The sequence below is a fragment of the Pongo abelii genome, chromosome 1 (genome assembly GCF_028885655.2).
Source record: "Pongo abelii isolate AG06213 chromosome 1, NHGRI_mPonAbe1-v2.0_pri, whole genome shotgun sequence".
Lineage (NCBI taxonomy): Eukaryota > Metazoa > Chordata > Mammalia > Primates > Hominidae > Pongo > Pongo abelii.
In genome coordinates this window covers 47,224,406-47,237,500 of record NC_071985.2, presented here as the reverse complement: position 1 = coordinate 47,237,500, position 13,095 = coordinate 47,224,406, and the positions used below count along the sequence as shown (strand labels likewise).

Below are 13,095 nucleotides of genomic sequence, written 5' to 3'. Positions count from 1 at the left end.
AGAGCTGAAACCGGGTCTCCTTGACCTAAGTCCATGCTTTTAGCCTTTTCCCATCCTTCCCTGAGCTGGGAGTAGGGAGCTGGGCTTTTAAATCCTCAGGCATGTCACTTCTGTTCTCTAGCCCAGTCCTCAGTACTTCAGGCAGAGAAATGGTTGGATGACTTCTAATAGCTTTTGGCTCTGGTGTTTCTTGTGATTAGAGAGAAAAGTTCCTTGTAGCCACTATATCCCCAGTGCTTAGAGTGAGACAATATACACATTAAAAAATGAACACATTTCCAGATAGGTACAAGTGCTATAAAGAAAATTAATTAGGGTAATAGGCTATGGACCAGAGAGTACCTGAGGATCTAGGGCTCCTTTAGATGGGATAGAAAAGGACTTTCTGAGGCAGCTACATTCAAGCTGAGACTATCCTGGGGAATGTAGGAGGCAGAGGAAATAGCTATGTGAAATCCCTGAAGTGGGGATGCGCTAGCTGTGTTTAAGAGATTGAAAGGCCTGTGTGGCTGGGAGGGTGTAAGGTATAAGGGGTTGAGGGTATGCAATGAGGATGGATAGACGGGGTCTTATGGGTCAGGGAGGGAGACTAGGCTTTTAATTGCAAGATGAAGCCACTTGGAGGAATGAAGCCAAATCTGACTTACATTGTCAGAAGATTATTCTTGCTGTTGTGAAGAGCATGGAGTGTCAAAGGTCAAGAATGGGGAAGGAAACAAGATAGAAGGCTATGGCTAAAGTGCAGGTGAGAGATGATGGCAGCTGAACTAGTGTTTTAAGTAGAGGTAGGGAAAAGTAGCTGGTAGAGCTGACTAGACATGGTGATAGAAGTGTAAGGGGTTTTGTCCTACAGGAGGTGCTCTTTTCCTACAACTACTCCCTAAGTCCACCTCTCACTTCATATTTGGGTTTAGCCCATAGCAATCAGCACATGGCATTTCCCTGGCCACAGTGATTGCTTTCAGGGCAGTCCAGAGGGACTTTTGTTTCATGGAAAGTAGAGCCTCCTGGCCTGGCTGGATAGAAAGTACATAACCCCAACTGCTGCTGGTAGTCATCCTAGGAGGGGAAGAAACTTAAGGAACAAACAGCCTAAGAGAAAGCTGATACTATGGATGGCAGATGGAAGGAGACCAAGATCTTGATGATATTGTTGAGCCTTTGAATTTACCAACCCAGATGTTCACTCTACCCCTGGACTTCCTATTTAGTAAGGCAATGAACTTCTTTCATTATCACCAGTGTGAGTTGAATTTCACTCACAACTCTAAGTATCCTAATTTATATACTAACGGTATCTAGGAACTCCAAACCTGACTTAAGTATGTATAAGCATAGGAAACAAGCCTAGAATAGAATTAATTCCTGGGCTTTAAAAAAAGACCAGTAACTGATTTTGAAAAGTGGATTCAAAAATTCTGTAGAAGTTAGAAATTTGTATTTTTAGCTTCTGCCATGACCTGTCATTAATGGATTACATAAATTCATACTTCTTGTTGTCTTTGCATGAGTCCAAACACCACATAAGCAGTATGACAGGCTGCTGCTCAGTAAAGAGTATGAGGTAATTCATAGGTAGATGAATGGAAGGTGCCTATTCAGAGATGCATTTTACATGCATGGTGCCTAGCCTAGGTAAAAAATCATCATTGCTACACTGTGATATGGACAAGGGCATTACAGTCTTTAGTCATCTGCCTAGGCAGGTCCAATATCTACAATACATTCCTCAAAGTCTTTGCTTGGCCTGGGCGACCTCTTCCTACTTCAGCTGATTTCTGCTCCAATCTGTTATCTCTGTCATTTAAATAGAATTATAAAGATAAGTCAAGTATATTACAAAATCATGAGTAGGGAATTCAAGTTTGGCACCGAATTGTCCAGAATGGTACTTGCCATAAAATGATGCTGGAGAGAGGAAATCCCTACTTAAATTTGTATGAGTATTTGGTTAATCTCACATCTGATTTTCTCACCATTTCATTCTCAAACACCAGCATAATACTTGGCACATAGTAGGTGTTCAGTAAGCATTTGTTGAACAAATGAAAGTTTTATCACAGAATTCTGGTCAGCTATGTAAATCACAAGAAGTGAAAGCTGCAAAAAAACAAATTTGCAAAAAGGATCTATTATCTTCTTCCCACATTATTTTAAGACCTCAGAAAAGCTATCACCCCTGAAAGTGTAAGGGTAATTGAATTGTTTCTACAGCTATTTTACATCTGTGTCAAACATTCAATATCCCTAGTGATGCTGGTAAGTTGGCAAACTAAAGGACAACAATTCCAAATATTTTAACATTCTGATTATATAGCTCTCTGGCCAGTTTACTCCCAGACACACATTCAGGATAAACACATACTCAACATTAAATGACTATTTATTTTTCAGGTTTAAAAGATTTCAAAATACATACGTACAAGATAAATAAACTACACAAAAATTATGTCATCAAATATATTTAAAAAAAAATTCAAGGTAGGCAACTTAGATCACCTTGGCAAAGAACACATTAACTAAAATGAACCAGGACAAGTCTCCTAAACATCAGGATGAAATTTCTTTTCTATGCCTACTAGCTGACTGGCCTTCCTTTTCTGTGTTGAGTTGTGTACTCTGGAGTCACCAGCCTCTGGTAGATTATCAAGCATCTCTTCCTCATCAGCCTAAAAAGGAGGAGACAGGGTGAAATACAGTAAGGTTCACACAAATGCCAGGATGGAGAAAAATGAAGCTCTGTAATATTATTTCCATGTACTTCTTTGTTGCAAGATTTATACATAGTATTGTGCCTACGATATTCTCTCAAAGATATCTTCTTCAATTTTTTTGTTTTAATTTTTATTTCTTTTTACAAGTAACACAACTGCTATGTAACTCAATCTGAAAGATGGTATAACTCAGCAAGAACTATCTATGATGTGCGAATTTCCATGTTCCTATAATTTGAATTTTGCTAAATGAGGAAATTCTATCAACCTGAAGTTTTTCCTTCAACCTTCTTCCACGAATGGTCCCACAAGAAAAGTTTCCCCCATCTCTGCAACTAGTCCCTGCAAATATAGATTCTTCTCAGTGTTAAAAGGACAACTTAGAAAAAAAGAATCTGAGACACCACCCCGCTAACCCTGCTACCTACAATATAAAAAAAATTAACCAGATGCTGCCTGCCCTCTAGTGTTGCCCAATAGGTGACAACTGTTATGAAACATCTACTGTTGGTTGAGCTATTAGGCTATTTTGCTGAATGATTATTTAGAAGGTTGCAATAGGAGAAAAAGATTAACTAGTCATTCTAGAGTTCAGTAAAAATTTGGCAAATCTAAAAAACATTATTTATACATATATATTTTATACTATATATACTTAATTAACTGACAATAGTAGCAAACATCATACCTTTTGTTTCTGTCTTGCGTGCTTCTCTGTCCACTGTCTGGCATTCTTGAGGAAGGCTGGCTTATTATATTTAAATTCTGAGGACTGAGATGAAATCAAAGAAAAGAATTAATGGAGAAAAACATGATTTTCAGTGGTTAGAGCTGCTGCAGCTATCCTCACACAGGGAGAGTTAGCGGTTATAGACAAGGTAGGATGTGTATTGCAGAGGAAAATGGGGATATTTACTATGTCAGCCATGAGCGGGTCATCAGGGTTGGGTTCTGACATGAGCAGCTGAATAGAGGTCAACACAGTTGCGATGTTGAGGGATGGTCTCCAAGCACCCTATATACAAACAGATAAACAGTTGCTTTTAGATTAGAATGTGATACTCTAATTCAAGTTTAATAGATGAAGAAAACAGAATGCTGTAGAGTCAACCATTTACCCACAACTCACTTTTGGTGGCAATTTGAGAACATCCAGACAAATCCTTCCAGCAGAATCAATGTTTGGATGATAAATTGGAGTGAGAAATCGGATCTGAGGAGGTTCAAACGGGTACCTATGAAAGAATAAGACAACAGATAATTTTCATTATATAATTTTGCTTCTAAATACATTTAAATAGTTTCTTGGTCACAATAATTTTGGTACTATAGAAATGTCAGGGAGACTGCCTTTGGGAGGCAAACTTTCTCTCTTCCTAAATTTTCACTATGAAAATTTAAAATAAATCAGTTTGAAATAGCAGTATTGAAAACATCCATATATCTACCACCTGGATTCAAGCCACTTTACCTCTAAACACTCCAGCATATCTTCTAAGAATAAGAACATTCTCCCATATAAATGCAATACTATTACCCCTATGAAAAATTTAAGAACTAATTCCCTAATATCATTTACTGTTCAGATTTCAGTTGTTCTCCCCAGTTTTTGTTTTTTATAGCTGGGTTTTTCAAAACAGGACTCAATTACAATTCATACATTGCATTTGGTTATTATGTATCTTTAATGAGACACAGACCTTGCAAAGTTCCCAGTCTATTTTTAGAACTGATGCACCACATGATTATTAAGCTATTCTCTCAAGACTTTAACAAGTTTGGCCAAGATCTGACCTAGTGATTAGATGTCTATGTTTCAACTGTTAGATAGTCATTTCTTCCCTTCCCCGTTCTGTACAAAACTACAACTGTAACTCACCTGATGACAGCCTTAAAGGAGACTTGAATTAAAAGGGGCCTTAACCATAAAAAAGAACGAGATCATGGTCTTTGTAGGAACAGAAAGCCAAATACCACATGCTCTCATTTATAAGTGGGAGCTAAATGATGAGAACATATGGACACAAAGAGGGGAACAACAGACACGGGGGCCTACCTGAGGGTGGAGGGTGGGAGGACAGAGAAGGGCAAAACTACTGGATACTAGGCTTAGTACCTGGGTGATGAAATAATCTGTACAACAAATCCCCGTGATATCATGAGTTTACCTATATAACAAACTTGCACATGTAACCCGGAACCTAAAATAAACATTAAAAGAAAAAGTGGGGGAGAGCTTAATGTTAAGAAAGCACAATAGTGGTTGCCAGGGGCTGAGAGCAGGGAGAAATGGGGAGTTAGAGTTTAATGGCTATGAAGTTTCAGTTTGGGAGGATGAAAAGTTCTGGAGATAGATGTTGGTGATGGTTGCATAACAATGTGAATGTATTTAATACCACTGAACTGTACACTTAAAAATGGTCAACTTTATGTTATGTATATTTTATCACAATTTAGAAAGTTAGGGGGTCTTTGATGTGATCTGGCCCATTGTTCTGGAGAAGGAAACTGAACTCCAGAGAGATAAAATAACTTGGTCAAGGTCACATTAAGTCATGATAAGGCCAGGATTAAAACCTAGTCCTTTATGCTCTATCTACTACATTGCTCTGTCTCCCAATTTATAAATGCACTTTACCATGTAGGTTGAGAAGCTGATTCATACTAACCTCTCAGGAATGATAACTTCTAGCTTAAAAACACCTTTCTCATAAGGTGTGTTGGCTCCACCTAATATTTCTTAAAAGAAAAAAGAAAGAAAAAGTTAAAAGGGAATCAGATCATTTGAATTACTACCATATGTAGCTAATGAGGTCTATGGTCCTAATAGAGAAACTAGGCCTAGGACAATAATTCTCTCTCAGGACTTTAACAAGTCCTCATGCAACACACCACAATGCTAATGTACTCAAAAAGTTAATGGTGTCAAACAAAGGACATATAGAAAATCTAAAGCAGAAGTTGCAAAATGCTGGCCACAAGACCAAATACAACCTACAGATTTGTTTTGTTTGGACTGCAGTATTTTAATCATGTATGTTTCCCATCTGGCCTCACAGATATTTGAGATGGTTATCTTTGATCTAAACACTGCTTCACTGCTTTAAATCTTGGCTATAAATCAGCATAAGGTATAATAAAAAGTCAAAGAAGCAAGAAATGTCAAGCAAACCTTTTATAAATGTAAACAAATTAGGGCAGAAAGATGGTAGGGCACTCTGACCTTATAACTGCTCCTTACTTTAGAAGAATACACAAAATGTTTTATTTCAGCACAATCTTCAATAGGGTCATGACTTTCATCATATACATGATTTGATACCTACGAGCTCGCAGATCATCCATTTGGTCTTTATCTTGCCAACATGTGATGCCTGGGGGTGGCTCTGTGGCTAACATGTGCAGCTCTCTCTTCAGACGTGAAGCTCTCTGCATGATCCCCAAGTAGAAGGAATCACACACAGTTCACTGCTCCACACTAAGAGCTGCCTGGGATGCACTGGAGGAGAAAAGAGGTAACCATAAAATCATCAGCAATAACGACTATGAAGTTTTCAGCAAACAGCTTCAATGTAGTGAGGGTGGGGGACAGAGTCCTCTTTTTTGTTTTGAGACACAGTTTCACTGTCACCCAGGCTGGAGGGCAGTGACACCATCTCAGCTCACTGCAACTTCCACCTTCTGGGTTTGAGCAATTCTTGTGCCTCAGCCTCCAGAGTAGCTGGGATTACAGGCGTGCACCACCATGCCCAGCTCATTTTTGTATTTTTAGTAGAGACAGGGTTTCGCCATGTTGGCCAGGCTGGTCTCAAATGCCTGATCTCAGGTGATCCGCCTGCCTTGGCCTCCCAAAGTGCTGGGATTACAGGTGTGAGCCAATGCACCCAGCTTTTTTTTTTTTTTTTTTTTTTTTTTTTAAGAGGCAGGGTCTTGCTCTGTCACCCAGGCTGGAGTGCAGTGGCACAATCTCAGCTCACTGCAACCTCCACCTGCTGGGCTTAAGCGATCCTCCCATTTCAGCCACCTACGTAGCTGGAAGTACAGGTGTGTGCCACCATGCCAGTCCAAGATTCCTCTTATTAATCTCTATTCTGACAAGGGAATCTGAGTTTTTCCACCCCCTTCTTGTGAACGTTTATCTACGCAAGCAAATATATTTTTAAAATAAAGAATTAAAAATGCAAAAAGTTCTACAAAAAATAAAAACACTAAAGGTTTTAAATAATGGGTGTTTCCACTGATAAATTATAAACTCAAGAGGCCAGGCCTGGGTCTGATTTTGCTTACTACTGTAGCCTTAGCATGCCTGACATAGTAAGGGATTTGACAAATATTAGCTGTTGTGAGGAAGTCTACATATGCTTTGTGAGAGCAAGAATGGTAGAGATAGTCAACATTCTCAGGTACGAACAAATGTTAAATGTCTGAGGTTCTCTCCATGTATTATGGATTCCACCTTCTCCCAATCTTCAGGGATACCAGTCCATCAATTACTCCATCTTTCTTACCCTCAATATTCAAATATGCTCAAAGTCTCTCTCACCTAAAACCAACACGCACACACATATTGACCCAACACTCTTCTCAACTCTAGTTCTCTCTTTACTAACCAAGCAAAGAACACCAATCCTTTTTTTTTTTTTTTTTTTTGAGACGGAGTCTCGCTCTGTTGCCCAGGCTGGAGTGCAGTGGTGCGATCTCAGCTCACTGCAACCTCAGCATTCCGGGTTCAAGCAATTCTCTGCCTCAGCCTCCCGAGCAGCTGGCATTACAGATGCCCGTCACCACGCCTGGCTACTTTTTGTATTTTTAGTACAGATGGGGTTTCACCATCTTGGCCAGGCTGGTCTTGAACTCCTGACTGCGTGATCCACCCACCTCGGCCTCCCAAAGTGCTAGGATTACAGGCGTGAGCCACCCGCCCAGCCGACACCAATCCTTTAATGTGTTACAAATATCCCCCAGTTTGTGCTTATCTTTCCATGTTGTACATGGTGTCTTTCAATGAACACATACTCTTAACATAATCAATCTTAAAATCTCTTTCTTTACATTTATACTTTGTGTATTAAATTTTTCCTTACCCCCAAATGTAGAGATATTCCTACATAACCTTCAAATATTTTATAATTTTGCTATTCAAATTTAAATATTGAATCCACTAGGAATTGAGTTTTATGTATAGTGAGTGAGGTAGGGGTCCAATTTAAAGTTTTTCCCCATATGAATAGTCAGTTGTTCTAACACCACTTACTGAATAAGTCCATCCTTTCCTTTCCCTGCTGATATTACTATAAATTAAATTTCTATATGTGTGGATTTGTTTTGGGACTCTTGAATTTGTTCCACTGGTCAAGTGGATTATTTCTGAGACAATACTCCACTGTTTGAATTACTATAGCTTATTCATTTTTATTATTTAAATTTTTTCCCAGCTTTACTGAGGTATAACTGGCAAATACAAATTGTATATATTTAAGGTGTACAACGTGATGTTTTACTATAGCTTATCCACCTGGTCTTTTTCTTCAGGAATGACTTGATTATTCTTGACTCTTTGCTCTTCCATATAAATTTGAGAATCAGTTCATAAGTCCATAAATATATATATAAATATGTATATCTGAAATTATAATCTAAATCATAACAGGGTTCTGTGGTTTGGATTGTAATTTTATTGATGCTATAGATCAGTTTGGAGATAACTGATATCTTTATGATATTGAATCCTAAGATCCATGAACATGCTGTTTCAGTCTTTTTTTTTGATGCTTTCCAAAGGTTTTATAATTTTCTCTACAAAGCTTTATCTAATTTTTGTTAGACTGATTTCTAAGTATTTATATTTTTCTATCTTTTCCAAAACACTATTTTTACCCATTTCTTACTGATACATGTAAATCTAATTTATTATTATGTTTTTTTTTTGAGATGGAGTTTTGTTCTTGTTGCCTAGGCTGGAGTGCAATGGTGTGCTCTTGGCTCACCGCAATCTCCACCTCCCGGGTTCAAGCGATTCTCCTGCCTCAGCCTCCTGAGTAGCTGGCGTTACAGGCATGCACCACTAGGCCCAGCTAATATTGTATTTTTTTAGTAAAGACAGGGTTTCTCCATGTTAGTGAGGCTGGTCTCGAACCACGGACCTCAGGTGATCCACCCGTCTCAGCCTCTCAAAGTGCTAGGATTACAGGCGTGAGCCACCTTGCCCAGCCAATCTAATTGATTTTTAACCAAAGCCTTAGTAATGCTAATGATGAATCTATTTGGGGTGGGGAGCTGTCTGGGAATGGTAAATCCACACTGCCAATCATATCATCCACATATAATCAGTTTATTTCTTCCCTTCTAATTCTTTTCCTGCCTTCTGACAGTAACTTCTAGTACAATGTTGAATGGAAAAGCTGATAGCTGGGCCAAGCATGCTGGCATGAACCTGTAATCCCAGCTACTCAGGAGGCTAAGGTGGGAGGATGACCTGAGCCCGGGGAGATTGAGGCTGTAGTGAGCCATGATTGTGCCACTGCACTCCAGCCTGGGAGGCAGAGTGAGACCCTGTCTCAACAACAGCAAAAAAAAAAAAAAAAAAGAAAGAAAGAAAAGCTGATAGTTGGCATTCTTGTCAGATTTCTAACCTTAAAGGGAAAGCTTTTAACACTATGCTAATCAGTAAGACTGGCCTGTAACTGTCCTTTCTAATTTTGTCTTTATTAGCTATCAAGGTTATGCTAGCCTCCTAAAATGAGTTAGGGAGTATTGCCTCCTTTTTTTTTTTTTTTTTTTTAACATATTGTGGATTAGTCCAAGAGATAATTTGTTACTAGCTGTCTGGAATAACTCTGGTCCTGGTGTTTTCATTTTGAGAAAATTTTAAACTACGAATCCAATTTATTTAAATCTTATTCAAGTTATTTATTCTTGCATCAATTTTGGCAAGTTAAATTTTTCCACAAATTTATCTATGACATGCAATTTTAAATTTATTTGTATAATGTTTTATCTTTTTAATCTCTGTAGTTATCTATGGTTATGTTTCCATTTTCATTTCTTTTTATTTTATTTTATTTATTTATTTATTATTATTATTTTTTAATTTCATTATTATTATACTTTAAGTTTTAGGGTACATGTGCACAATGTGCAGGTTAGTTACATATATATACATGTGCCATGCTGGTGTGCTGCACCCATTAACTAACTCGTTCCATTTTCATTTCTAACACTGTTTATCTGTGCCATCTTTTCTTTGATCAGTCTTGCTGGGCATGTATCAACCAAAAGGAAGTTCAAGTTTTGGTTCCACTGGAAAGAATAAAAATTTATGACAAAAATAGAAAATGAGAAAAAATACTTTTTTCTTAAAAATAAAGATTTTTTGATGGAAGTGTTTTGTACTTCAAGATCACGCCACTGCACCCCAGCCTGGGCGATAGATTAGGACTCTGTCTCCAAAAAAAAGAAAAAAAAAACAACTTTATCCAAACACGTACTATACATTTTTTCTTGTCATTATTCCCTAAACAATACAGTGCAAGAACAATTTACTTAGCATTTTATTAGGTATTATAAGTAACCAATAAATAATTCAAAGTATATGGGGGTGGGGCTGGGCACGGTGGCTCACACCTGTAATTGCAGCACTTTGGGAGACCAAGGCAGAAGGATCACTTGAGGCCAGGGGTTCAAGACCAGCCTGTGCAACAAAGGAGAACCCCATCTCTAAAATAAATAAAGTATATGGGAGGACATGCAGAGGTTCAAGACCAGCTTGTGAGGCCTGGCACGGTGGCTCATGCCTGTAATCCCAGCACTTTGGGAGGCCGAGGCAGGTGGATCACTTGAGGTCAGGAGTTCCAGACCAGCCTGGCCAACATGGGGAAATCCCCTCTCTACTAAAAATATAAAAATTAGCCAGCTGCAGGGGTGGAGGCCTGTAATCCCAGCTACTCAGGAGGCTGAGGCAGGAGAAAGGCTTGAACTCAGAAGGTGGAGGTTACAGTGAGCTGAGATTGCGCCACTGTACTCCAGCCTGGGCGACAGAGCAAGATTCTGTCTCAAAAACAAAACAAAACAAAACTGGCCAGGCATGGTGGCTCACACCTGTAATCCCAGCACTTTGGGAGGCCAAGGTGGGTGGGTCACTTGAGGTCAGGAGTTTGAGATCAGCCTGGTCAACATGAGGAAACTCCATCTCTATTAAAAATACAAAAATTAGAAGAGTGTGGCGGTGCACGCCTGTAATCCCAGCTACTTGGGAGGCTGAGGCAGGAGAATGGCTTCAACCGGGAAGGCGGAGGTTGCAGTGAGCCAAGATTGCGCCACTGCACTCCAGCCTGGGTGGCAGAGCGAGACTCTTTAAAAAAAAAAAAAAAAAAAGAACCAGCCTGTGCAACAAAGGATATCCCCATCTCTTAAATATAAAGTATATGGGAGGACATGCATAGGTTATATGCAAATACTACACCATTTTATATCTGGGACTTGACCTTTGGTGGATTTGGGATCCGCAGCATGTCCTGGAACCATCCCTCATGGATACAGAGGGCTGACTGTACAGTAAAAGTATCACAAGTATAAAGTATACCTTTATATAAAATGAGAACAGTGGAAAGCCATGGTAAAAGGATTAGAACAAACAAGACAATTTCTCCCAAGGAAGCAACCAGACTCCAGCCTCACTCACCAAAATTGGCATATGCCATTCTTTAGCTCAAATGCCATGAATAACTGCCTATTTTTCAGGGTATAAAGGTTCTTTACAATCTAACCCTTATATCCCGCCTTATATCCAGTATCTACTCTCCACAAACTCATGCTTCAGCCACACTGCACTATTCCCGCTGCCCATAAAAGTTTTATTCTTTCACACCTTTAGATATTAAAGGTTACATATTAAATTACAACTCCTTCTCCAGTAATGCCTCCCCACCCCTCACACCTTTCCAACGTCACCATCTGTGCGTCTGCATCTACTTGCATCGTGTTCTAATTTACCTGATAGTTTCTTCTCCTTAGGAAGAATTCCTTGACGGCAGGTCCCTAGTCTTTTTTTGTATCAAGTCTGCAGTAAATTTGGATAATTAATGAACGAAACGTGGGTTTGGACCAGATGTTGAGGAAGACAAAAGAACAGCCAGTGCACAACCCGCAGCAAGTACTGGGCTGTTATGTCCCTTCTAGTGGCAAATTTCTCCCTGCTGTGGCAGGAGGACAGCTCGGGGGAGCTCTGACCACGATTTCATGCAAAGATACGGTGAGACCCTCCGCTCAACAGTGGCTTTTCTGAGGCTCTCCCTTCAGAGGAGACGAAAACTCCCATATTAGGCGGAAACAGGACTCCTTCCCCGCAAGACTCAGTGACCTTCTCCAGTGTAACTTCTTTCAGATGGGGAACCGGAATACTCTCCTTGCTTACCTGAGCTGACACCTCTCACAACGCAGCAACGCGCGGACCAACGGGGTACCAGTGCCTGCGCAACCTCGGACGGTTACAGTGGCCCACAGTAATCCACCGGCAAAGAAGCGCAGCCACCGCTCCTCTCTATTGGCCAGTGCTCTGAACGCTCACGCATTCAAATGAGAGCGCGCGCTGGGCGCAGCCATTTAGCGTCCTACACCCTGCGGCTCAACCCTGAGACGCTATCCGGCAGTCCAATTTCGGTTACAAAGTCGGCCCTGTCAGACCAAGGAAGGAGCTGGAAATCGTTTCTTAGCAAGAACAATGAAAGAAACCAAAAATATTTAATCTGGAAAAGAGAATACGTGATAGCTGTCTTCCTTTAAGTATTTTTCACATGGAGGATTTTACTACTTCAGAGGACACATTTATTCAGAGGACACATTTAAGGACAATGGATGAAAGTCTAAGAGATGCAGAACTTAGTTCAATAAAGCATTCTATCAATTAGAACTCTGAAGAACAAAGTAGGTAGGGTAGTGAATTCCTTCATCACTGGAAACGTTCAAGTGGAAGTTAGGTCATCACTTGTTAGGGATAGTGCAGAAAGGATCCTTGTACTGGGTGGCAGTTTGGAATAGATGACTTTTTTTTTTTTTTTTTTTTTTGAGATGGAGTCTCGCTCTGTCACCCAGGCTGGCGTGCAACGGTGCAATCTCGGCTCACTGCAACCTCTGCCTCCCGGGTTCAAGCAATTCTCCTGCCTCAGCCTCCCGAATAGCTGGGATTACAGGCAAGCGCCATCACGCCTAGCTAATTTTTGTATTTTTAGTAGAGACGGGGTTTCACTGTGTTGGCCAGGCTGGTCTTGAACTCCTGACCTCAGGTGATCCACCGGTCTCAGCCTCCCAAAGTGCTGGGATTACAGGCGTGAGCCACTGTTCCCAGCTGGAATAGATGACTTTTAAACCATCTTCCAACGCTAGA

The 13,095-nt window shown here is 40.0% G+C and overlaps 2 protein-coding genes across 5 annotated transcripts in view; both read right to left on the bottom strand.

Moving 5' to 3' along the window:
- Window positions 1-13,095, bottom strand: part of SYT2 (synaptotagmin 2) — a 527,556-nt gene that overhangs the window by 149,076 nt on the left and 365,385 nt on the right. The window lies entirely within an intron of this gene.
- On the bottom strand, window positions 2,366-12,271 carry UBE2T (ubiquitin conjugating enzyme E2 T). 4 transcript variants are annotated; one of them, XM_054523121.1, is made up of 7 exons: window positions 12,127-12,271; window positions 6,037-6,213; window positions 5,384-5,453; window positions 3,844-3,949; window positions 3,631-3,729; window positions 3,403-3,486; window positions 2,366-2,669 (listed from the first exon to the last, which is right to left on the bottom strand). In XM_054523121.1, exons 2-7 carry the CDS (start codon window positions 6,053-6,055, stop codon window positions 2,544-2,546), a joined length of 504 nt encoding a protein of 167 aa, XP_054379096.1. In that variant the 5' UTR covers window positions 6,056-6,213; window positions 12,127-12,271; the 3' UTR covers window positions 2,366-2,543. The 4 variants fall into 4 exon arrangements, with proteins under 4 accessions (XP_054379096.1, XP_002809649.1, XP_054379099.1 ...); XM_002809603.5 differs by having other exon boundaries at window positions 6,041-6,213; window positions 12,127-12,259; XM_054523124.2 differs by having other exon boundaries at window positions 11,706-12,153.